A 25433-nucleotide genomic window follows, 5' to 3' on the forward strand; every position below is an offset into this window, starting at 1 on the left:
TGTTTGTGTGCTGAGGTTTGGGCTGGGGGATTGGGAGGCATATTGGATTATATGCTATTTGCTCTGCGTAAGCAGTGGCAATTTATTGCTGCAGATACATGTGATGCAGTGCACAAAGATTAGTTCTATCCTCTCTAAAGCATGATTATTTTAGGGCCTCTTTATACCTTAAATAGATATTCCCCGCATGTGATTTCCATCTTTTTGTGTCAACAGCCCAGGCTAAAGTTGAAATAAACATTGCATCAGCTTAATAACACAGCTCTGAAGAAATCTGCTCTCCATTATGGAGATTGTTTGGAAGCCTTTTAGTCTTAAATTTTTCAGATGTTTGATGGTGCAACGCAGAGGTCTCATGAATCCCAAAGTGCTCTCAGCCTCTCTGGGTCTGCCTCGTGCTGGGCAGGGGGCTGTTTGTTAGTACAGCTCCGAGCACAGCAGTTGGTCCTGTTTTTTCACCCCCCTTTTTAGATCATTTTGAGGTTCTGCAACCTGTGTCAGGGTCACGTAGATGTGAGCAACACAGGTGGGTATGCAGCTCCTGACTTAATAACAGCTCCTGTTGGCTGGGTGGGCTTTGTCTCAAGCAGCAGATTTTCCCTTCCCGTAGCAGCTGGGCAGGGGGATGCTGTAGTGCTGTGAGCCCCTGTGGGCCGTGTGGGATTTTTGCATGGCTTGGTAGGAGGAAGAACATCTCATCACGTGTGTGTCCTCATCTGCTCTGCGTCCAGACACTGTGCAAGAGGGAAAGGGGACTCATGAAGGAGTGAACCTCAGGACAGCCATGTGGGCTCTGCTTCCCCTTTGCCTAGTGCTCAGATTTTAACCATTCTTGCTTGCCCAGCTGTAGATGTGATGCCAGGGCATCAGCCAGAGTTGTCCAAGTGGTGAAGGATGCATGGGCGAGCAGCCATAGAGCTGTCTTCTGTCAAAACAAGCAGAATGAGTTATTTGTTGCCTTATTTTGTGGGCTGCAATCAGCAGGACAGGGCAGTGTGGTGGGTGATGTGTCGTGTCCCGTCCCCAGAGGTGCTCAAGGCCAGGTTGGATGGGGCCCTGGGCAGCCTGGTTCTGGTATGAAATGTGGAGGTTGGTGGCCCTGCATGTGGCAGGGGGTTGGAGATTCATCATCCTTGAGGTCTCTTCCGACACAAGTCATTCTATGATTCTGTGTCTGCTTGTGCACTGAGCCGCTCCGCGCTCCCATCCGCAGCGTTTGACCTCTCGCACCTCTCTTACAGCACCACCATGACAACAGAGAAGAGCCCAGCGGCAGACCCCGAGAACTCAGAGCAGCAGCAGGCGAAGGAGGACGAAGGGGCTGCCAACACACAGAAGCAGGAGGCATCCCCAGAGCAGGGGTCGGGGCCCAAGCAGAAGGCATCCAACGGCAACACGCCTGCGGCTGAGGAGCAGGGCCGGAAGGAGCGCCGTGCCTCCGAGGGCCGGGGCCTCTCCCGCCTCTTCTCCTCCTTTCTCAGGAGGCCCAAGTCCCAGGTGTCTGAGGAGGACAAAGACACCGATGTGCCCAAGGAGGGCGGTGGGGACCAGAAGGACTCGGGGGTAGGAGCCAACCCTGATGAGGAGGAGATCCTGGTGAAGGCCCCGATTGCAGCTCCCGAACCGGAGCTGAAGACTGATCCATCTCTTGACCTCCACTCCTTAAGCAGTGCAGAAACACAGGTAAAACACTCTGCTCGGCCAGGCAGTGTGTCTGCTTGGGCAGAATTATAGAACAATTGTTATCCATTGATAGTAAGCTAGAGAAGAAAAACCCCCGAGGTGCTGCAAAGTCTCTTTGTCATCTCCGTGTATTGCATAGCTTGCTCCGCTATCAAACCACACTGCCAACTACCTGAGATTCTACTCACTCTTCAAAGCATGTCTTAAAACACCCTGCACTGGCTCAGTGCTCTGCTGAGGCGTGGAAATTCCCTCAAGAACTTGGGTTTGAATTCATCATTCTCAGCAGAGCAGTTTCTCATTTGGATGCCCTTGGTGTGTGCAGAATAAAGGCAGGTTAATGGTACAAGGTGGGAACTGCAAGGAAATGTGAACCTGTGGGAGGGTTTCTTGAAATCCAAGAGGTGTAACCGTGGCATTTCCGGACTTTGTCATCTCTTCAGTCTGGGTTGTTGCTGCAGTTGCCAAATACAAGTATTTTCTACAAAAGCATCATGTAGATAGAGCTTTCTGCACAGCACACGTGCTGAGCCCAGCTCCTAGCAGCTAAAGTATGTAGAAACAAAGGGAGAGATACCCACAATGAGACATTCACTAAGCAGCAGCTCATTTAGGCTGTCAGTTGGCCTCTCTTACTCCTTGGTGGGATCCTGGGGGGATGTAGCTCTGTGTGCACCAGTGTAGCTGCCTGGAGTTAGAAAAAGGCAGGGACCACAGCTCCTGGGACCTCCTAAAGCCCAACCAACCTATGTATGTCGATGGAGACACAGCAAGTTAATGGTAAAATCTGAACTACATGCACTGCTGCTCTTGGGTTTTGAATGGTCTCCAGTGATGTGTTACATTCGAACTGCAAACTCTGGGTTTTTAGAGAATTTTTGAGAAATAACAGTCTGAGTTGGAGTGTTTCCAACTGTAGGCAGTAGTTGTAAATCCAACTCCTTAAGTTTACAACGTTGTAAAGAAGGTAGCAGGTAATGTGGTTTTATTTTTCCAAATTCCTGGGCTTGTAAAAAACATGGGATGATCCCTGCTAGAGTTTTGAACCTACCAGGGTTGGGACATGCTGGGTAGCTGGAAGTTTATATTCAGTTTCAGCCCTGAAGTTGCCTCTTTGGGAGGAAATGCATGATTTCTTTCTCAGTTTAGCTTTGCTTTGCACGTGAGTGTGCACAGAGAGCAAACCCACAGCCTTCCTTCAGCAAGCACCGTTTCAGATGAAGCATTCAGGGCTTTTTTTTTTTAGTTCTTATTTCAGATTGACGTTGGTGGCTTTTTGAACTGTGACACTCTGCAGATATTTCTGCCGTGAAAGCATTTGTGAGGTGCTGCCTGTTTGATAAATGCTGACCGACGGGCATTACGAGCTTTGATTCTCTGCTCCCTATTATCCCAGCCCTGCTGGGACAGAAGTCAGCGGCTTGTGGACGTTATTGAGTTTCTAAATACCACAGCCAGCAGTGCCTGCATGCGGCTGTGCCTGGCTGTGATTTCATGAGATGCGATGGGCTGAATTAACAGCTCACCGCTGGCTCAGATCAGGGTTTGGCTTTCCCTTCCCCTGCCACAGCCGCGTGCATTGGGGCACTTCCAGCACTTGTCCGAGCCTGCTGTGGACTCATTTAACCTGCTGAAATGGCTGTTTAAGAAAAAAACACTTCCTTCCTTCTTCTGTTCCCAAACTGTGTCGTTTTCTGCTACTTGAGTGAGTTAAGCTGGCCCCTGAAGTGCTTCAGTGGGCAAAGGGAGAGGTTGTCAGGGCTGAAAGGTGACTTCCCCTTTTGGTGACCCGAAAATTGGCATGATCTAACCTGCCCCAATTTCTCTAATCAACCCCTTTTTGTTTTTTGCATCATTTATTAAATGAAGAGAATGACTTGAAGCACTGTACAGATTGCCACTGCTCAGTGTGCTTGTTGCGCTCCAGGTTGTGGGTTCTGCATCTGGGCTGATAACAAATGTTGTGGTGCAGTGCTTGTTTCATGGGCTGGGTTTTTGTTTGCCCCATCTAACTGGCTGTGTGGGTGTGCTGGGGTTTTCAGCCTGCGCAGGAGGAGAGGAGGGAAGAGCAGGAATCGGACAGCAAAGACCTCGAGGGCAAGGAAGGAGGTGAAGGGAAGGAGGAGAGCGCTGAGGCAGAGCTGAAGCCAGAGGCTGCAGAGCCCAAAGCAGACAAGGATCTGAAAGCTGCCCAGAGATCCATAAGAAGACACAGAAACATGTATTGCAAAGTTGTCTTGCTGGATGACACCATCTTTGAGTGTTCTGTGGATGTAAGTACATGCAGAGTTAGTTTCTTCTTTTTTCCCTTTCACTTCTCCTCCAACTACCACCGACACTATTTAATGGGGATCTAATTTGCTGCCAGTGATTTACACAACAGCCTTTACTGCACAGCCACCTTGCTGTAAGCTGCCATAACTTATTCAGTGTGTTGTGAAAATCTCCGCATTTCACCCCAGGAGTTGGTTTTGTTTCTTGTTCTGTGATTTCCAGGCACCTTGTTTTTAAAGATGGGTGGAAGTTTAGAAGAATGTTACCCCTCTTGCTGCTCATCTTCTCTCTCATTTTCATACCAGACAAGAGTTGGGTTTATTGTGCTGTGTTGGGATTGTCTAAATATCTTCTGCCTCTTTCATCTGAATAAAATGTGTTGTCATGTTAATCTGTGCTTTTCTGTTCACCCACAGTGCCTTTGACTGTCAGGCTGCTGGCGATCTCCTGTAGCTTGGATGTAAAGAAAAACAAGCTGCATTTAGCTCAGGGTTTGAATATGTTTGCAGTAAACAATTTAAAATTATTATGTTGACTTACAGCACTGCAAAGAGCTTTTATTCTGCTTTATTTTGTGCGTTCTCTCGCTGGGCTGCCTTGCTTTCAGGGCAATAAAAAGCGAGCAGAAATGCCTATTTCAGTATTGAAGTGCTTGCCCAGAATATTAATAATCAGGCACTCACCAGTGGAGCACACATCCACCAGCTTGTTTTCCTCGTCCCACTAGCTAAAAGGTATCTGGGCACAGGGCTCCTTGTGGGAACGTCACCTCGGGTGATCCTGGGCAAGTAGGTCAGTGCTGGCAGTTTGTGTAACAGCACAGCCGTTGTTGCTGAGCGGGATCAGCGCTGAGCATTGCTGCAGCACTGGGTGTTTGTTGGGGATTTCATGTGTAGCCCCCCAAAAAAGTCAGCTGCTGTCTGCCAGGGTGGTGCTGGCAGCCCCTTTGCTGTGCTGGTCTGGCACAGCCATCCTGCGTGTGCACAGCATGGCAGTGGGCTCAGAGCAGCAGAGAGGCAGCGGCTGCTATCGATGAGCAGCTCTTAACTGCACAAGTACCCTTGGCTTTAATGCCAGTAGCATCTTGTAGAGGGCTGGAGCATCTCTCCTTCAAAGACAACAAGCTCAGGGAGCTGGGCTTGTTTGGAGAACACTCTGGGGAGACCTCATTGCAGCATTTGGGTACTTAAAGGGAGCTTATAATGAGGGGAGAGACCATTTGCACAGGCAGACAGTGATAGAACAAGGAGAAATGGCTTTGAACTGAAAGAAGGGAGATTTGGGTTAGATGGGAGGATAAATCTTTTATCTACAGGCAGTGATGCCCTGATCCAGAGAGCTGTGGGTGCCCATCCCTGGAGCTGCTCAGTGCAGGGTTGGATGAGCTCTGCTCAGCCTGAGCTTCTGGGAGGCAGGCAGCCCATGGCAGGGGTTGGAGTGTGGGGGGCTGTAAGGTGCCTTCCAACCCAACCATTCTGTAATTCTAATCTAGAATTTTGAGGATTCAAGTCTTAATTAAGAAGGATTTACAAAAGTGTAGGCAAAGACCAGCACCGGTGCCTTTATTCAAAGAGAATAAGTGCTTTCAGACGTTCCTCCCAGCTGACAGCCATAGAAAGCTTTTAATTCCTACATGTCTTCAAGTGCCAGTTCCTTGAGAAATATCCCAGGCTAACACATGAAGTGCATTAACTGTAGAGCTGCAGCATGTGTGCTAGCAGCCTTACAGGGCTGGAATAAAACACGGCTGTGGGCTTTGATCAATTGCCATGCAAATATGACTAAAAGGGGAGATGCCAGCACAAGTGATGCATTAGTAAAGCTTATTTGGCGTCACTGGAACTGCACTTTCTTTTATCAAACCCTCCAATAGAATTATCTGCTTTTGGTTACCATAGTTTTGTGCCTTTAGGGATGTTTTTCTTCATGCTTTGGACTAAAAGGGTATCAGTTCCTAGGGCCGGCTCATTCACATCACTTCTGCAGGATTTTGGAAAAAGAAAAGAAAAAAGAGTAGATGGAGATACTCAAAGAGTGTTTCTGGAGGCAAGAAGTTGAGTGCTAAGCAGCTTTTGGTGTATAAGGCAAAAATAGGGAAGCTTGGTTTAATCAGCAGGTCGGGTTGAGGAAATGGCTGTGGAAATGATGGCCTTTTGTTCTGAGCCACTGGGTCTTTCATGAAGCTGCTGAGCCGGGCTGCCTCCAAATGGGGGCTGTCATGGAGGGCTGCAGCAGCTTCATGTCTCACGTTGGCTGCCATTTAAACAGCACTTGGTTGTCTGAGAACCTGATTTCAAGCTAGTCGACACTTTCCACCTTTCTTTGTAGTGCCTACTGTTTGATTCTATTGCTGTTCTGCAGACAAAATCAGCCTATCCTCTGGAATCTCTTCTGTGTCTTTGCAGAAACATGCCAAGGGGCAGGATCTACTTAAGAAAGTCTGTGACCACCTTAATCTCCTGGAAGAAGACTATTTTGGTTTGGCCATATGGGACATGCCAACCTCCAGGGTAAGAAATTGCTCTTTTATGGGTGGATTCAGCTCTGTGCAAAGCTGTCCTCCATGGACATGGGGATGCATAAGCTGCTGATGCTCTTCTTAAAACTACTTTTGATCCCCTCACTGAGAAAGGACTAAAAGGGCTTTTTGTATTGCAACTTGAAGAGGAGGTTAGCTCCCCTTAGGTGATATTAGATGGACCTAAATGCTGACACACTGCAGGAGCACTTCAGTCCTTGAGCCTGTGTTCATGGAAGGCACACAGCTGTCAGCAGGAGTACGACTGCTATGCTTGTGCATGGAGGAGTCATTTCATAGAGGTTCATTTAAAGTAGGGGCAGACCTGGGCTGTGGTGCTCAGGGAGGCTTTGGGTTTGCTTTCCTGTTCCTCCTCTGACTTGTGACTCCCCTTCCTCTTGTTTCAGTAACAAATCCTGGGCTTTGAATTCATGCTGGATTTATTTTACACTTGGTGTCCTCCTCCTCCAGAGCAGCGCCAGCAAACGTAGCCATTCTTAATAACAAGTGGTTCAGTGCATTCTTTGAATGATAACATTGAGCTGTGCTGGTAGCTTTATCACCTTTGTGATGGGAACACGGGCAGGGAAGTGGGAGTGAATCAAGGCTTAGAATGTACAGTGGGTGAGCTTGTAGCAGCTGCTGGCTCCCAGCACAGATTCAGCTTCTGCTACCTACGTGCCAGCCTAAAACATCCTTGGTGGTGCCTGGGAGGACTCCTAAGCTAAGATTTGGGATTTTTGTGTTTGTTTTTTTAATTGTTTCTGTATATTTCCAGCAGGAAGTCACAAATCCCTAAAAGCTGTTAGGAATTTCAGCAGCAAAGTATATGTATGTCCCTTTTCCATGAGTATTGTGCCTTTGAAAAGGGAAAACACGGCAGGGGTACGGAGCACCAGCTGCTGCCTTGGCACTACTGTCAGCATTTGGTGGGTTTGAATTGAGGCCTTTTCATACCAAAATTCTTACTCAGATGGTTTTGGTTTAAGGACTCTGGTTGGTTGGAGCAAAGCAGTGCCTTATCTTTTAAACCCCTGGTTACACTTTAACTTGAGCAATTACTCAAACTCTGTTTAACGAAGCTAGCCAAAAGTGTGCTACATGGAAAACAAGGGGCCACTTTTATGTCCTTCAGACCAGTTTCATTGGTCCGCACTCTGGCTGCTCCCTTGCTTCACCTATAGCTTCCATGTCAGGCCAGTTTCCAAGATGTATTTGTTGTTAAAGGACTAAATAATTGAAAGTATGTATTTTTAATATGCAGGTGAAACAAAGCTCTGTTTGTCCTGTTTGTGCCACAGGCAGCAAGCTGCCCTGCTGGCTCTGGGTGCTGCCTGACCTGAGCTCAGGGGCTGTGCAGCTTTTTAACCACAGAGACAGAAAACAGATTGCTCTGTCAGATCAGTGTGTCAGGGCTGAGAGTGCAGGAAGGTAAAGTTGCTCTAGTGCAGAGGAAGCTGCTCTCCTTTTGTCCTGATGGGGGACCTGCCGCCAGGTGACTGATTCACTGTTAGAACTGATCTCAGTAGGAAGTCTGTAGCTGTGCTTCTTCACCTCCTAGCAGCTTGCAGAGTAGCAGGGAGATGCAGACCTCTGTTCAAGGGCAGTTAGAAGGCTGCATGCAGGTTCTCCCATACAGAAGCAAAAAACCTTCCTGGTGATGGGTGTTTTCAGAGTAGGAATTACAGATGGTACGGGTGGACAGGGCGCTGCTTAGCACCAAAGCAACCCCAATGCCAGTGTGTACGTAGGGATGCTCTGCTTAAAACAGCAGCTGTAAAGAGAAAGCAAGTGCAGGAGCAGCATGCCTATTTCTCAGATGGATTTCCTATCACTAGCTTAGGTTAGGGAGGCCAGCATATAAAAAGATGAGATTACACGTAAGCATTGCTGTCTCCCTGCCACAAAGCTAACAGTCCTTCTAGTCAAGAGAGATTGCTGTGGGGGCTGCAGTGTCAGTTCTTGCACCTCAGGAGATCCAGATGTGCAAATCTTCCTCAGTCCTCAGCACTGCACAGAGGCAGGAGTGCTGGGAGCTGCCCCCACTGTGCTTGGCAAAAACAGGAGTGTTGTTCTGAGGCTTCTGTTGCACCATCATCCCACAAAACCCCAAATTACGGGGTAGGGGGGAGGGCTGGGGGGAAGGATATATTTCTAAATATATTTCTAAATTTATAGCTGAGATAATTACTAGAAACTTGAGTCATACTTTAAAGAGACTGAGTTTATGTCACGCTCTCCAGCTGCTGGATGTTTTCTCTCCCATTTTAGTGATTAGGTCATTAAAGAACACAGCTAATAATAGAAGGTCTTTCCATCTTTGTTCTCAGGAGGGTAAGTATGCAGATAAGGGGCATAACAAGAAGGCAGACACACAATTTGTCTGTTTTCAAAGGTCTTTGAGGAAAAATGTGTTGCACAAGTGCTCCCCTTGGCTGGGTTTGCCTGAGACCATACCTGCTGGGATGTGGTTGCAGCCTTTTCTAATATGCTGCTTTTAAAAAAGACAGTGAAAATAGGATCTGACAGTGCAGAATGTGCTGTGCTGAGTTCCCTCAGATGCTGTTGCTGTGTTTTCAGGAGCCAGCATGAATTCATTCATTTAAAGCCTTTTCTGTAAAGGCTGCCTGCGTGGTGTAGGGTGCTCATCAGCTGTGTGTGCTGAGCCTCTGAGTTAATGGGGTCATCTCAAAGGAGCCAGAACAGCTTCATATTGGAAACTGTTCATTCATATTCATTGTCGGATTGGAAATTCACATGCTGAGGCTTCAGACTGGAGTAAAACTTTGGAAACATCCTCTCCATCTTCAGTTTCCATGGTTGCATCCGTGCCTGGTGTTGTCTTTTTGCTGTGCTGTTGATGACTTGCAGTTTGCTGTGGTGTTTCTGTAACGTCTGTTATATTGTGAATGCTTTTATTCCCTTACAGACGTGGCTGGATCCTACCAAAGAAATAAAAAAACAAGTTCATGGTAAGTGGATGGGATTTATCAGGTGGGGGTGCGTGTCCTCTCCCCTTCCTTGCACACGTGTGGCCCTGACTGTTGGGCAGGTGCTTGGGCAGGATCAGCACGAGTTCAAGACATCTGTGCTTTCTTTCTCTTCTTCTTAAGTATTTAGTTATGCTCTACATTGAAGAAAAGTGTCATTTCCTTGCAAAAACATAGCTTGGAGTGTGTGTGCCCTGTGCAAGCCCTGCTCTCCTTACTACTGCTAAACAGGGTGGAGAGGGAGATGTCAGCAGTTGCCATGTAAAATCTAAGAGGTGGCTGTTGGAGCTGAGCCCAGCTGCATTCTGGAGTGAAGCAGTGTGGGCTCCAAGGTGGTTTTAAGGTCCAAACAGGGATAGTGGAATGATAAACAAAGGCCTCAAGCAGGATCAGCACCAATGCCATGTGCTTTCTAAAGGGTTTTAAGCTCTTCTAGTGCTGAGTTCATTCAAGATGAGGGCAGTGTCAAAGTTAAGTAAACTTGTGAGGCTTTTGTTTTCTTTCAGGGACAGCATAGGGTTTGACTGCTTCACGAGTAAATGCTGTTCTATGGGTGTGCTTTGGGGGCACAGAATGAAGTGTATCACTGCATGACTGAGGTTTTAATCAATCTTAGCAAGTTAGCAGCAGGCATTGTCTTCCTGAAGCAAAGTTTTTTTGGAACTACAGTGCTAAAAGGCACAGGAGAAGGGAGTTCCAGGGTTCCTCTGTGATGTGATTAGGAGCTGCACTGCATGTGCATTGGGCAGCACACACAAGTGACCTGCTCAGCTGTGTCACTGAGCCAGGCAGGCTAATTGTACCACAAATAATGCTACTTCTCAACACAATTACAGGGGTCCTCGCTGTAATGTGTGCAGCAGTGCTGTTTGCAGCAAGCTTTATTGCCACAGCTTGCTCTTGGGTTGTAAAGCTCTTCTTGCCCTAGTGCTTGCTGCTCCTTCCAGATTGATGCCTGTGCTGAAGTGTGCTCTGCCCACATGGCTGCAGCACATTAGGCTGTTGAGTGAATTAGCACATCTGTTCCTTATGAGACATTTGAAAATTGGGTTGAGTGATGAAACACTAATTCATTAACCTACAGCACGTCTGACCTCTCTTCATGAATCTTTTTTTTTTTTTTTTTATCAGTGAAGAAGTATTTGAGTAACTTAGCCTCTTGGGATTGAATTTAATTGTTTTTTTTCCACCAGTTGTGGCATGTATTCATCTGCCCTGCTTTGTTTTCTCATGTGTGTATCCTAGCTCTTGTAAATGGGATTGTATCTTTTGCCATCTGCCTCAGCAGCAGTGAGCTGTGTGAGGAGCAGTACTGGAGCTCACGTTTGGGTCTGATAGCTGGCTGTTGCAAAGCTCTTCTGTTGGGTTTATTTTTCTAAAACTTCTCTTTGTATTTTCAGGAGGACCCTGGGATTTTACTTTCAATGTCAAGTTTTATCCTCCGGATCCTGCTCAGCTGACAGAGGATATAACGAGGTGAGTGCCCCATTCATCTTGCTAGCAGATAGAGAGCTTGCTGAGCAGCACTGGGAGCACCTTCAGGAAGCTGCTGGAATCAGATTAGCAGTGGATAGATGGATACCTCATCCCTGGAGGTGTTCAAGACCAGGTTGGATGGAGCCCTGGGCAGCCTGCTCTAGTACCAGATCTGGAGGTTGGTGGCCCTGCCTGTGGCAGGGGTTGGAACTTAATGATCCTTAGGGTGCCTTCCAACCCAAGCCATGCTGTGATTATAAGATTCCATGATTCTCTGAAACAGAAGTTTTTAATACCGAAGCATTGCTCCATCCTTCAGGACATCCTGAAGAGCTGTTTGGAGGGGTTGTGTTTGTTTGGATGGAATAGTTGTGTGTATGGGGATGCTCCCTCCCTTCACCAAAAGTCCACGTGCTGAAAGCAGTGTCTTTGTAGTCATGTTTTTGTATGGGAAAATGCACTTTTGTTTTAAAAGAAACTTTTCTGATGATAGAAAGTGTCCTCTGTTTTTTTCTGGAGTGGAGGTGACCTGAAGTCCTCTTGTCCTCCAACTGTGGAGTACAGTGATGATCATCCCATAATTAAAAATACACATGAGAAAAAACACTGTGCTTAATTCACAGTGGTGCAAAATAATGACTTTGTTCAGTGCTCGGGAGCAAATTTCCTCAGGTCTCTGTGGTCTCTGTAAATAGCATTGTTGGTTTTTTTTCTGCCAAAGGTATTACTTGTGTCTTCAGCTTCGACAAGACATCATCTCAGGGCGGCTGCCTTGTTCCTTTGCAACTTTGGCTCTGCTGGGTTCCTACACAGTGCAGTCCGAGCTGGGGGACTATGATCCTGAACTACACAGCACAGATTACATCAGTGAATTCAAACTGGCTCCAAACCAGACCAAAGAGCTTGAAGAGAAGGTTGTGGAACTTCATAAAACATACAGGTAAAGAGCAGTGGCACCTAAGAACTGTCTTTTTAGATTGCTCTTTTTTGGCAGGTTCCTCATATGAGTGCCCCTTTTCAACAATATAGCCATGAAAGTGGGTTTTATTTCATATAAAAGCGCAGATTTCCTTGCTTTAACCTCGTCGTTTCTTTTTTCATGTGTTTGTTTTTGGATTTACACGAGTTTTGGGTTGTGATCTGTTGGAACAGATCCCATGTCATTATGTATGTGCTATAGTCTGCAGCATGCTTGGAGTTTTCTGCTGCCACAAATATGGTGTGGAATTATTCCAGGTAATGCTTGAGGGACAAAAATGGATTATGCTGTCATCGTGTCCACAAATGCATTAGTGACCTGGGCAGATGTGTGTTGTTCTGGTGGGGTTGGAGGGCTCTGATGTCAGATCTGAGGGTCACAGTGGCAGATCCTCCTCCTCATCTCATCTCGACCTTATTTTTGTAGATGCTCTCAAGTGCTTTGGTTGCAAAAGCTCCATGGAGCGGTGTGCTCCCAGAGGGGTGACATGGAGAGCATCCATAGCCAGCAAGCAGCTGCACAGTTTCAGTGATACTATTGTATTTTTAAGGGAAAAAAGCCCATAAAAGTGCTCCAAGGTACCAAAGTGTTGTGAAGGTGTTGCACTAGCAGCCCTCTGACCTGTGGGAAGATGCTGGCTATGATACACTGATGATGAGAGCAGAGCACATGGAAACCAATAACTGCCCTGGCTGTCACCAAAGCTACGATTAATGCCTCACTCAATCATGCAAATCAATACTTGATCTTGATTCCCCTCCATTTGCACTAAGAGGAATGAGGGGCAATAAGTACTGGGCCACTGACAGACTTCATGACTTGGAGTCAAAGGCCGTCGGCTGTGCCAGAAGCAGCAGATCACATTGCTGAATTATTCATGCCTTTGTTGCAAGATTACTTGACTGTGTGGGACATAGATTTTTGTTTAAATGCACTCGTGTGTGCAGTAGGAAGTATGTAATATGTGTGCATCTCATCTCTGGTCCGTGTTCTGTGAACTGTCAGAGGATTTCCAGTAGAAAAGTGCTCCTTCTCTCACTGCTTTATTTGCAGAGCAAAGGTGTGTGTTGGGAACAGTCACTGCTCTCAGGTCCTGTGCAGGGCACTGTCCTTGCAGTGCTCTTTGTCTTACACACTGCTAAGTACTCCCATTTATATTGCACACTGCATGGATGTGAGTGCTCAGCAAGAGAGACATCAGAGCTGTGAACAAAATGAACAAAATGGAGTGTTTGCAACTGAATACTCTTCCAGCTGAGCTGCTGAATGTACCTTGCACAACTGAAACTTATTAACAGGGGCACTTCAGTAACGTTGATGATAGCCTCCATTATCAGGATGTTGCTGTTAAGCAAAGTTCTGTTGTGTTGCCCTTCCTGCAGATGGTACCATCTGTTCCCAGAAAATGTCTCATTCGTCTTGTCTGCTCCAGCAGGAATACCTGCAATGTGGTTCCAGCTGTCCTCAGACAATAGCTGGGTTTGGGAAGGTCTCAGGCCATGTGCTTACCATGTACAGTACCTGTTCCTCCTTGCCTTCAGCTGAATTGGAGTGTTCTCCACCTCGAGTTTTGAACCCTGTGCCACACTTTTTTCACAGATCAGTTACTTTCTAGTCTGGTGTCAGTAGCGCTCAACTGAAGAATGATGCTTCTGTTTTATGAGGGTGTCTCAAAATGCAAACTTGTGCATTCAGAGCAACTTAGTAATTCATCATCTGGGCACAGATTTGCTTGTGCTCAAAGCAAAAGATCTAACAAGTAAATAATTTTGTGAAATCTGATGCGTCTCCTCATAAAAGCAGCATTTATGGAAATGCCAAACCCTTTCTCTCTTTCCCCAGATCCATGACTCCAGCCCAAGCAGACCTGGAATTCCTTGAGAATGCAAAGAAGCTGTCAATGTATGGAGTTGACCTTCACCACGCCAAGGTGAGAATCAGCGGAAGGTGGGAGATTAATTAAGAGCTTCAGGGAAAGACTAAAGGAGTAATTTGGAGGACACCCCGTAACCCAGTATAACTCTGACTCTGGTCTCTGCTTAAATGTACGTGTACTTTCTCAGGACTTGGAAGGAGTGGATATCACTCTGGGAGTCTGTTCCAGTGGCCTTCTTGTTTACAAAGATAAGCTGAGAATCAACCGCTTCCCTTGGCCCAAAGTCCTGAAGATTTCCTACAAACGCAGCAGCTTCTTTATTAAGATTCGCCCAGGGGAGGTATGTTATGGCCCCTATGGGGTGTTTTATTAAATTATCTTCTGATATCTTTGGGAAGGAAGCAAGCTTCCTACTGAGTTGGCATTTTATACTCTCTTGTGCTTCTGATATTGGCTTGACCCTAAGTTCAGCTCTTCAAGTAGAGCTCAGTGACCTTGCTGAAGTGCTGAGAGACAAGGAAAACTTTAATGTGTCATCCAGCACCACCTCCTGGCACAGTCTGGTATTCCCACATCCAGGCTGGAAGCAATTCACAGCTGAAGTTGTTAGAGAGCCTCCTCCTTTTCTGGAAATGTGGCAAGATATGGGGCCGATCGTTACTTTTCTCACACCTGAGCTCCTCCTGCACATCCGTGGAGTGAGCTTAGTGCTTTTGGGCAGGGCAGGTAGATGGGCTGGGGCTGCACTTCTGTAACAGTTGCTTCTTGCCAAACCTAAATCACTTATGTATCCAACAGCAAGAGCAGTATGAAAGTACAATTGGATTCAAGCTACCAAGTTACCGGGCAGCAAAGAAGCTGTGGAAAGTATGTGTTGAACATCACACATTTTTCAGGTGAGTTTCCTAAATGGTAAGGCTTCCTTTGACTAATTAATGCTGAAGATGAGTGGCTGAAGATGAGCACACCTTCAACATTCCTTCGGTTCCAACAAAAATCAGAGTGAAACAATTGCAGGGAAATGAAATGCTTATATTGCAATACATTTCCATGCAGCTTCCGTGTGAGGTTTTCTTCCTCATGCAGATGTGTGTCGATTCCTAGATCCGGAGTCATGCTTTTAACTTGCATGTCTGCTTTCCAGGCTGACTTCGACTGAGGCCATCCCCAAGAGCAGATTCCTGGCTCTGGGCTCCAAGTTCCGTTACAGTGGGCGGACGCAGGCGCAGACCAGGCAGGCGAGTGCCATGATTGACAGACCTGCACCCCAGTTTGAGCGCACAGCGAGCAAGAGGGCCTCCAGGAGCCTCGATGGAGGTTAGTGGGCAGCTCTGCTTTGTGCCCCTGCAGCATCCTGCCTGGGTTCAGCTCGTTGGCTGTGTCTGATTTTGCTTTGGTTTGGTGAAGTTAGGGTTTTGATCCCTTTGAAAACTTCTAAGTATTCCCTGAATGCTACTAGAATTTGCTTCTTTATTTGTGAAAAAGCAACTTATTTAATTTCTCACTTCAGTGCAAGACCTGGATGTAAAAGATAAACCCTATAGCAGTATCACCAAGAACTGACTGTCAAAAAACAGCTGTGGATGTTGGTGCTGAAGGTTCCTTGCAAAGTTCTGGTGTAACCACATTCAGCCTCAGGACATATTCCTTTTGGGAGATCAAGATTTGTAGGATGTTGTTGATGTATTATGGGGTGGGGTTGAAACTAGATAATCATTATGGTCCTTTTCAACCCAGGCTATTCTATGATTCTATGTTTATTTAATGTAGATTCTTAAGTTACATTGCTTTCCTTGAGGGGGAGAGATTTGCCACTACTGCTTGAATCTTGGTCAGTGTCTGTTAAGGGGATGGTAATACTGAAGTTTGTGGCACATCCATCAGATGGGCTCTTTGCTGGCAATTTTAAAAGGTCCTGATAGCAGCAGACAGAGCACGAGAGGTGAAATGTGAAAGGGGGAGTGGTGAGATCTGAGTCAGGGGGTGCTTGTAAAATTAGGACTCCCAGCTGCAATGCTGTAACCCAATGTCAGGACATGGAAAGAGCATCCTGTGAGCGTAACGCTTTCGTCCCCGTTGAGGTCTGCTGCCTTTTTCCATCTACTGTGTGGGCAGTTGTTAACATGTGCACCATTTCTTCAGCTAAACGTGCGACTCAAAAAGTTGAGTTCAGAGCCGTAGAGGAAGAGAAGCAGGAGGAGGTGGTGGTGGTTGAGGTTCCCGAACCAAAACCCGTGGATCAGTTCCGAGAGAAGCCAGGTATAGCTGTGGTGGCTACAACTCTCTGCAGTGCGTTTGCTATCCTTTCCCCACTGAGATGCCTTTACATGCTTGTTCCTGACAACTCTGACAAGTTTCACCAAGCCTGGCGGCTTGCTTTCTTGCTTCTTTTCAAGGAGAGTTTTGCAGACAGAGGACAGGCAGCCAGGGAGAGTCACAGTTCTCATCCAGTTCCTGCTTTGCACCCCGCTAGGCAGCAACCTGGGCAGGTGGGGAAGCAGGCAGGATGGATGGCATTTCAGAACTGCCTCCTTATTAAATGTGGGTGTTTTTTAAAATATGGATTAGAAAACTCCCGAAGTTCTTTTCCTGTGGTCATAATACTATTCATAAAGCTTGTGGAAGACTTCATTCCTGGACTTCATTCCTTTTTTTTTTTTTTTGAGCCTGTCTTGGTGGTGCGAGAAATGCCTTTCATTTTGGTACATGGAGCCTAGATTTCTCTTTATTGCTAGTAAATATTAACATCCTCTTATGTATATTTAAATACTACTGATGATGGCAGCAGTGGTGATGTCAGATATTGACTTTCTTCCTCACTTAAATAGGCAGTGCTCGCGATACGTTATGACTGAGCATAATTCATATGCACTGTGTGCTGTTCTATTTCCCTTCTACCCTGAATTTCTACAGTGAGCATTTGACATCACTCATGTCATCACTCATGCCTGAAATCCAGCTCAAGGTTTCACAAAGTGATGTGGCAGATTTTCCCCCCCTGCTGCTGTCTCCCCTCTGTTCCTGCAGTCAGCACAGCCCTCTGCTGTAAGAGCAGAAGATGGAGTCAGCATTTAGCACAGCAGGATGGATGGATGGATGTTCTTATGAGGTGCTCGAGAATAGTTTTCATGTCCCCCCAAAGCTCAGCTGTGTCTCCAGTGGGAAAGAACCCAAAGAGCTGATTGGTTTTAACTCTTTCCCAGTATCCTATTGGGACTGTCAGATCTAGGAGGACTGACAGGCAATTGCAGCGTGGAAAATTACTGCTGAGAAATGTTGGTTTAGAAACTCTTTGCTGTTCTGAGGCTGCCTTGACGAGGAACCTCCACTCCCTGTCTCTGTGCTGCCGTGTGCCCGCGGGTGCCAAGATGCTCCATTAATGCATGCAAACCTCTTTCTAGCCAAGCACGCGCTTGAAAGTTTTGAAATGAAACCCATTGCAGAGGAGGAAGAGGAGGAGGAGGAGGAGAAGGTAGAGGTGGCTCAGGTTCCCATTGCTGAGCCAAAGCTGCCAGACGTGGTGCAGCAGCAGTCAGGTACTGCCACGGCTGTGCATGGCACCTCAGGTGCCCACTGCAGTCACCTGTGCTGGGACTGCTGGGTTGGAGTGATGCTGTAGGGCAGGCTGCCTTGTTTGCAGTGGTTTTCATTGCTGGTGAAATCATCACCAGCTTTGCCAGCGTGCCGGCCCTTGTTGTGTGAGTGGAGTGCCTTGATGTGGCTTGGCTGTGTGCTGCTGCAGTGGAACTAATGCCAGCTGTGTGTGACAGCCCTCTAACACTTCTGTGCCACTGTGCCTTTCTGTAGGATTAGTTTCCATGGGCAATGTGCTGTGTCTCAGACCTGGTGTTCTCTGGACCCATGGGGGTCACCTCTTCCTCTTCTTGAGGAGGTGACCCCCATGCTTTTGCTCCCAGTAGATATCGTCTTCTTGGCCAAGGTGGTGATGATTGCTGTTTTAAACCTTGGATTTTGGAGGAGCATTTTTGATTGTGTTTATATCTAGAACAGTATATCAAAATAGTTATAGGTCATTAATTGAGCAAACCTGAAATACCACAGTTCTGGATGGAATACACCTCATCGCTGAGAGGCAGAGGAAGAGCTCAGTGTCTTTTTGTCATTTTTGCTGTGTGTTCTGGAGCTCTGAGGCACTATGCAAGGAGCACCAGTCCTTAAGGAGAGCTGGCCTTGTAGCTTTACAGGTGGCACTGCTTCCTTTTCTGTTTAATCTTTGAGGTGGCATTTAACACACACATAACTTTTTTAGCCACACATGCCTCTGGCACTGTTGAGATAAGCCCAGTAGAAGAAGAGGAGGAGGAGGAGGAAGAAAAATTGGTGGTGATGGGAGAACTAAAACCAGCCCTGAAGGAGCCAGGTACGACTGTGACAGCTTTTCCCCCCATGCCTGCCATGTCACAACCCCACATACAACTCCTCGGGCAGCTGTCACCGCTTCTAAGGCACAAATGCCACCCAGGTCCTGGAGCCAGATGTATTCCTGGAAGGACAGCAGCATGCCTGACCCACTGCTGTGCTGGAGGGTGGGAGGGGAATGCAGACAGCAGTGGTAATTGGGGGCTCTAGTGTGGGTTTCAGCAAGACCTCAAGGGCTTTATCTTAAAGATATCACTTCAGTGATCAAGGTCTTGCTTTTTCGCCCATCTGCCTTCTGTGTTGCTGACCCATGGATGTTCTATTCCGTACACTTTTTGGGCACAGATGAAATGCTGTTAGCTCCTCGGTGGATGGTGTGATGTGAACTCTCACTGAGGAGCCACTTAAAACTACCATTCCTTCTTGAATTCCAGAATTATGGTGTCTTTGATTAGCCGGGTGGGCTTGGAAGAAATCCACGCAATGTGACTCTTCCTGACCACATGTATATGATGTTTTTAGTGAAATAGCAATCCAAAGGCAACACTGGGAGAACTAAATAGTTTGTTGTGCCTGTAGATAAATACCATGAATTAACTGGGGCTTGCTTTGTTGCACAGCATTAGCTTGAATGTTTGTGGAAGTTTCAGGCTTACAAAGCTCAGGGGCTGTCTGGGAAGTCAGAACTCCAAGGAAGAAGCAGGCAGTTGATTTTGTGGACACGTAGTGCTTTTTATTTCAGACTCATCCTCTCAAAAGACGATTTTTTTTCGAAGCATGTTATTCATTTGTGCACTTGCACGGATTTGGAGATGCTGGATATCTCCTTGCAGCTGTGCCTTGTGCTGCAGCAGGAGATACCCATCTCAGGCACACTGAGTCTGCTTTGGAAGCCACCTGAAAGTTGCTGTAAAGTTTTATGGTGAAGTGCTTGGCAGGGTATTTCCTTTCTGTTCTTCTTTGCATTGCTGAAGAGATCAGGGCTCTGGGGGAAAACCTGGGTTACTTTTCCAGAAACCACCCACTTCTGATTGAGGACATGCAAAGGAGATCCAGAATTCACCTCAGCTCTAAGTGTTGCTATTTTAAAGGTTGTGTTCTGATGGAGTTCTGTATGAAGGACCCAGAAATCAATGGCACAACGTCAAAAATAGATTAGCCTTTCTGGTGTGGCTTCTCTGCGGAGTGCAAGCTTGCTTTTTGTAAACCATCTCTTGTGGGGTTTTCTTTTTATTTTGTTCCAACCATCAGGAAAATAATCTCAACTTCCCCATACTAAATGCAAAAGCTGCTTTGCTCAACATCTTGATTTCTTCTTTCCTTTTTGCCTCCTTCTCCCTCCTCCTTTACTACTACAGTGCTGTAATTTGGAAACCCTTTGTGTGGAGCTGCAGAAGTGCTGCCTGCTCTGACCCTTGTGCTGTCTGTCTGTCCCCTCAGCTGTGGCAGTGATAACACCTGAGAGGAGCCCACGGCCCACCTCTGCTCCTGCCATCGCCCAGAGCCACGTGGCTGAGGCAGCCCCAGCTAAACCTGATGCCAAGGAAGCCCTCGCTGCATCAAAAGTAGAAAAGGAAGCACTGAAAGTTGAGGCGAAGCGTGAGGAGGTCCTTCCAGAGAGAGCCAAAGCAGAGCAAGCTGAGGCATCTAAGGTATGTTAGTCCACATCACTTGGGGACAGGCTGGTGCCAGGCTGGAGCTGTGGCCCTGGGCACCTTCCCTTCCTGGGCAGCAGGTGGGAGAGAGCAGTAGGACCTGGATAGCAGGGAAATGCCAGCCCTGACCACAGTGCAAGGAGGGGGGTGGCCATGAAGGCAGAAGGGCTGGCTGGTGGGAGCTCTGGTGCAACTAAACACAGCGGGCTGACACATTTAAAAAGTTGGCAAGAATTGCACACAAACAGATATTTGAGTTCGTGTTAACTTGAATTCAGGGCTCATTCTTTGTTAAGCTCTATCTGCTGTTTCCTGATAGGACAGCGTGAGCAGTTCTGGTGCAATTAATGACCCAGATGTGGTCCACAGCCCAATATCTGAATGCAAATGCTCTTTAATTTATATACTTCCTCTGGATGCTTCTGAAAACCAGACTGAAATTTTAGTAGTGAACAGTGCTGTTAAGACCTTGGGGGCATTTATTATTTAAATGGAGTTTTTTTTAAGAATATTCATGCTCTCCATAGATATCTGAGGCTTCTGCTGGTGTTGATGATAAAGATATTCTTGTGTTGGTATTTTAAGTCAAAATAATGTGTAAAAATATTGTTCATAGCAGAGTGTCCTTAACATTCTGCAAATCCTATTGACTGAATGCTCTCAGTGGTGCAGCATTGGTGCATGCCTTGAGTTACCATTTCCATGTCAGCCCAAATGTTTAGTTGTTCCCAGCTGTTCCTGGAGCCTGTTTTTGGTGTGATGTGGGATGTATGTGTTCTGGTATGCACAGCAGACATGAGACATGTGGTCTCATCTGGCACATTCATGGGAGATCACTGTCAGTTACACCTGGGAGATGGAGGTGCAGAAAGAACTGTTGAGTAGTACATTTCTTGACCCCCGTGGCTGATAATTTCTAAATGAAAATACCAAAGGAAATCTTCAGGAGGGTGTATTTGAGAATCACTCTTCTTGTTACACCCCTCAGACCCAGTAGCTTTAAAGTGAGGATAAGTAAATTTTATTTATTCCATTTCACTTATTGCAGATTTGTTGGTTTGTTTGTTTGTTGTTGGTTTTTTTTCCCCCTAAATGCTTAAATATTCCTTTTTTTTTTCCCTCTAAACGTAGTTGTGGGGGGAAATGGTGGATTTGAACACATCAAATGTGCCATTTCTGACATGTAGAACACCTTCTCACACTTCTTTTAACACTGACTGATACTTTCACCTTCAGAGTATTCAGCATCCCAGTGTCCCTGAGGTGCTTTCCTTAAAACATTTAGACAATCTGGGCTCTCTGCTCATGTTCAGTAAATACCCTAATTTGTGATATTAGGTCCATTTTTATGGGTAGGTCTCTTCTCACTGGCTATACAAACACAATACCACAGCATCCCATCTGTGCTCATGTGAACATGTTGCTTTTGGTCGTGATTTCATGGGAAGATCCAGTGAAAACATGGGCTGACAAGTATAATGCCAGCAAGAAGGCAGCCTATAGCAGCACTAGAGAGCACTATTGCAAATGCACATCACTCTCAAGCTGAAAGAATGACCTGAAATGAACTAACAGACTGCAAGAGAGCTGCGGTGTCATTAACTCCTTGTGGAAGGCTGCATCTTGGTTTTTGCATGTGCATTTCAAAACCAGCATTTCAAAACCAACCTTGATGCAGCTGTGTTTGGAAACTAAATTGTCTCTCGAAAAAAAGGCTACTAACAACAAATGTTTTTACCCATTTATTTCTTAAATGTAGGTGAGGAAAACGCACATTGAGGTCACAGTACCCACTACGGCTGGTGACCGACCCCAGGTTTGTGCCAATATCTCAGTTAGGACACTCACTATTTTTTAAGGCTATACAGTGAGGTTCGACGCAGTGAAATGAACCAACCATTTTTGTGGTTTTGTTTTTTTTTCCCTTCTTATCACGGCCCAAACAGAAGCAGCCTGCAGAAAAAGAGGAAGAGCTGATAAGAATGAGGAAGGTCAGCCGTTTTACGCTTTCACAAAACAAATTTGCTGTATCACTCATGCATACTTGACCTGTTTAAAAAGACAGTGCTCCAGTTCCTTCGTGTGCTTTGGGTTGGGTTTTTATTTTCTTTTTTCTTTTAAACCAGAGCTGTCACATGCTTGATTTGGAAGTCTGGTGGCTGAAATGACCCACGTTGAATTTCAGAGAGGCACCACCAATCAAAGCAAAAGCCAATGAAACCCTGGGAGCTGTCTCTTTAAAGGACTCATTGCACTCATTACATTTTCCCATCCCCATGAGCCAGACCTTCCATTCACTGGTGGTGACTGTGGCCCATCCCTCACTGGCACAGTGCTGCGCTCCACTCATTGAGTTAACTTTTTAATTTGCCAATTTGTCGATCCTGCAAGAACAACCTTTTAATTTTTTGTGCTTTTCTTTTTTTTGTTCCCCCTTTTCTTTCATTTTCACAGAAGAGATCAAAGAGACTAGATGGTGAAAACATTTATATCAGGCATAGCAATTTAATGTTGGAGGTTTGTATGAACTCAAAGCTTTTTTCAGTTGCGTTTGCCTAGATCTGTGTTCTGTGCTCAACTTTTTCTTCCTCTTCTGCTGCTGCCTTTCTTTTTGCATGCTACTGCATGAAATACTTTTTTTTTTTAAGTACGCTTTTGCATGTTGACAGTAAACATGATGATGTGCAGGCATTCTTCCTTCTACCCCTTCTGACTTTCATTCTCTCATACTCCCCAAGATATATGATTGGCAGAGCCAATGCTCACCATGCTCTGTTCTTGGACCATGGCACACATTGTGGGGGGAGGCTCCTCTATGAGTTTTTGGTAGCTGGAAATAAATTATTTCTAGTGGGCAAGGGCAGCCCAGTGGAAACAAGAAAACATATCCTGGGACAGCCTGCATTGCAGTACATCCCCTTGGGGCTGGCGGTGACCCAGTGGCAATGGATGCCCATCCATCCATCCATCCATTCCTGTTGGCTTTGGGAGCCCTTCCCTCAGCTTCACCCAGCACAATCTCAGAACAGAACATGCCAATCATATATTTACCCCTACACCACGTTACAGAAGACTTTGTGGCTTCTGATATTCTGTTCCTATGTTATGTGTTTCTACTCCAACTTGCAGCACCAGCAGCTGGTAGTAGGGTTTTCCTCTTGGTATCTCTTGAAAGCGAAGTGTACTAACTGCCTTCTCCTAATCTCAATTTTAAAAGTTTTGCAGCTTTTGGGGATTTTCTTTCTTCTTCTTTTTTTTTTTTTAAATGACTGCTACACTTTAAGCTTTTGGACATGAGCACCCACGGGCAGAGTTTGGCCACCGCTGCGAGGACAGTGCCTTGTCGCTTCCTTTAGACCAGTTGAGCAGCTCCTCCTCCCCAACTCCAAGCAGAGCTCTTACCCACACCCTGCTTCCAAACGGCTTTTTCCTGTTAATGAGGGACCAGACTCTGCTCCCCCCACCCTCCCGCTGGTTCTGTTGCAGGTGCTCCAGTGGCTCACCCCTCTGCTCCTCTTTACTCCGTGTGCGTGGCAAAGCAGGTGGTTTCCAGCAGACCTCACAACTGCTGGCATAAAAATGCTCCAGGAGCTGCTGTTTAATTGCACTGAGCTGTTCAATGCTCACTGCTCCATACGCTGCTCTCTGCTGACATAGAAAAAGGCAGAACGTGAGGGAAAGCTTGGTGGTCATAGCATGTTCCTTAAGGATGCTTTCAAGAGCAGCTGTGGTCTCCTGGGTCGCTCTGTGGCTGCAGCCTCTCTGCAGGCTCAGATCAGCCCTTGGGAGTGGCAGCAGGGATTCGGGTGCTCTTTCTCTCTTCTCTAAGCCAGTTGCAGCTGTAGGGCTCCTGACCCCATGACCAGATGCAGTTTGCATGGAGTCCTCAGCCCACCTCTCCGTGCCACTTCCCATAAGCAAACCATGTGCTTTGTCTGGGACTGATGGCAGAGCTTTTATTTCCCCAGAACTGTGCCAGAAAGAGCAAATTTACTCATTGGGGTTGGGGTCTGTCACTGTGTGTGCTGCAGGGGTGCAGGTACCAGAGTGGGATGTCTTCCTCTGGGGAGGTGTTTGCTTCAGGAAGGGCTTGCTCTCCCATCTTCTTAGGTCTGTGGGTTGGCTACCAACTCAAAGCATAAAAGGAGTGAATTTTGCCAATGATGCTTTTCCTGACCTTACTTTCTCCTTCTCTATAGAGTGAGGCTTGCTGTTTTCTGGCACTGTCCAGAAAAGTCGTTTGGCTTAAGCCTATTTTATGCAAAAGCTTTGTGTTAAACTAACTGTTTGCTTGCAAGGGGAGGCTATTGCTAAACATATTAGTTGAACAGAGCTGACTTGCCTCAAAGTCTGTTCATTTATGCTGGAAACTGGCATTGCAGAGAAGAAATCTGGCCCTTTCCAGATCAATAATCTAAGCAGGAGTTTCCTGCTTGATCCAGCATGAAGTAAATGCTCAGCTAAGTTTTAGAGGTCTGCATCTCATCTTCAGCTCTGAAGTCTAAAGCTCCTCTGGTGGCTCCTGAAGGGAGGAAATGAGATGAGAGGAAAAAAAGGTAATGGGATATTCTGGAACCAAAGATAACTTGTGTTAAGACGACGGAGAATAGGTAGAAAGAGAAGAAGTGAAATTGGAGAGAAGTTTCTTAAACATTAACTACGCTTATATCCTTCAACATTCAGGCTAGCAGAGGGAAAAGAAAGCAAATTCAAAAGCATGAAAGAACCCAAGCAAACTTAGACTTGCAATTTGAAAAGCCCCATGTGCAGAAAGGCCATGAGGTGACACCTCAGCTGTCACACCTGGAAATGAGCTGATGGCAGGTTTGGGTCCTGAAGGAGACACTGCGTGGTTCTGAGTGTGGTTTGCTCAATGCAAGACCAGAAAGAAGAGAGAGGTACATTTACAGTGTGAGCACCACTGATGGAAGTTGGCAACAACTCTGCTGAGCGCAGCTTTGCTTTGTGGCAGCATAGGCAAACTGTAGGTGCCTGTCTCTGTGTCTCCTCATTTATTCTATCTTTCCGCCACTAGGATCTAGATAAGACCCAAGAAGAAATAAAGAAGCATCACGCCAACATCAGCGAGCTGAAGAAGAACTTCATGGAGTCTGTCCCCGAGCCTCGCCCGAGTGAATGGGACAAACGTTTGTCCACTCACTCCCCGTTCCGAACACTCAATGTCAACGGGCAGATTCCGTCGGGAGCGGATGGAGTGAGTACCTGGGGTCAGGAGGGTGCCCAGGGACAGCTCTGCCACCCCAGGTCAAGCCCCAGCTGCCCCTGGGTTGGGTGTATTCAGTGCGACTGTCAGATGGGCTCTGAGAGAATCAGTGCTTTTGTTTTAGTGTCCTAAAACTGTGGTTTTTATTTAGTTGGATGAAGGGATGTGGACGTTGTTCACCTGATTTTGGTACTGCTTTTCGTAGTGCTGTCCGTGCTGACAGTGCACGTCGCATGGCTGCTTTGGGGTTTGGTTTATTCTTAGTACCAAAGAATGCATCTCCCCAAAATGTTAAACAAAGAAACAAAAAAAAAAAACGACTATCCAACAACCCAGCCCTAAATTAAAAGAAATTGGCACTGTGGAGATAATACTGCA

General features: G+C 46.5%; 1 protein-coding gene across 26 annotated transcripts in view; it reads left to right on the forward strand.

Annotated features, from left to right (window-relative positions):
- Positions 1-25433, forward strand: part of EPB41 (erythrocyte membrane protein band 4.1) — a 72797-nt gene that overhangs the window by 29167 nt on the left and 18197 nt on the right. For 4 of the 26 annotated variants that reach the window (XM_090123841.1, XM_090123840.1, XM_090123839.1 and 1 more), the window contains exons 2-19: positions 1242-1683; positions 3726-3956; positions 6363-6467; positions 9405-9447; positions 10866-10941; positions 11663-11881; positions 13763-13850; positions 13984-14136; positions 14595-14692; positions 14941-15113; positions 15939-16055; positions 17198-17332; positions 18067-18177; positions 19617-19828; positions 21591-21647; positions 21778-21822; positions 22286-22348; positions 24867-25046. In XM_090123841.1, coding sequence (XP_089979967.1) covers positions 1249-1683; positions 3726-3956; positions 6363-6467; positions 9405-9447; positions 10866-10941; positions 11663-11881; positions 13763-13850; positions 13984-14136; positions 14595-14692; positions 14941-15113; positions 15939-16055; positions 17198-17332; positions 18067-18177; positions 19617-19828; positions 21591-21647; positions 21778-21822; positions 22286-22348; positions 24867-25046 — 2541 coding nt within the window. In that variant the 5' untranslated portion in view covers positions 1242-1248. Of the gene's footprint in view, positions 1-1241; positions 1684-3725; positions 3957-6362; positions 6468-9404; positions 9448-10865; positions 10942-11662; positions 11882-13762; positions 13851-13983; positions 14137-14594; positions 14693-14940; positions 15114-15938; positions 16056-17197; positions 17333-18066; positions 18178-19616; positions 19829-21590; positions 21648-21777; positions 21823-22285; positions 22349-24866; positions 25047-25433 lie in introns of those variants that run through there. The other 22 variants (XM_090123825.1, XM_090123837.1, XM_090123846.1 and 19 more) reach the window with 17 other exon arrangements.

The sequence above is a fragment of the Phasianus colchicus genome, chromosome 24, assembly GCF_987193195.1.
Source record: "Phasianus colchicus chromosome 24, bPhaCol1.hap1.1, whole genome shotgun sequence".
Lineage (NCBI taxonomy): Eukaryota > Metazoa > Chordata > Aves > Galliformes > Phasianidae > Phasianus > Phasianus colchicus.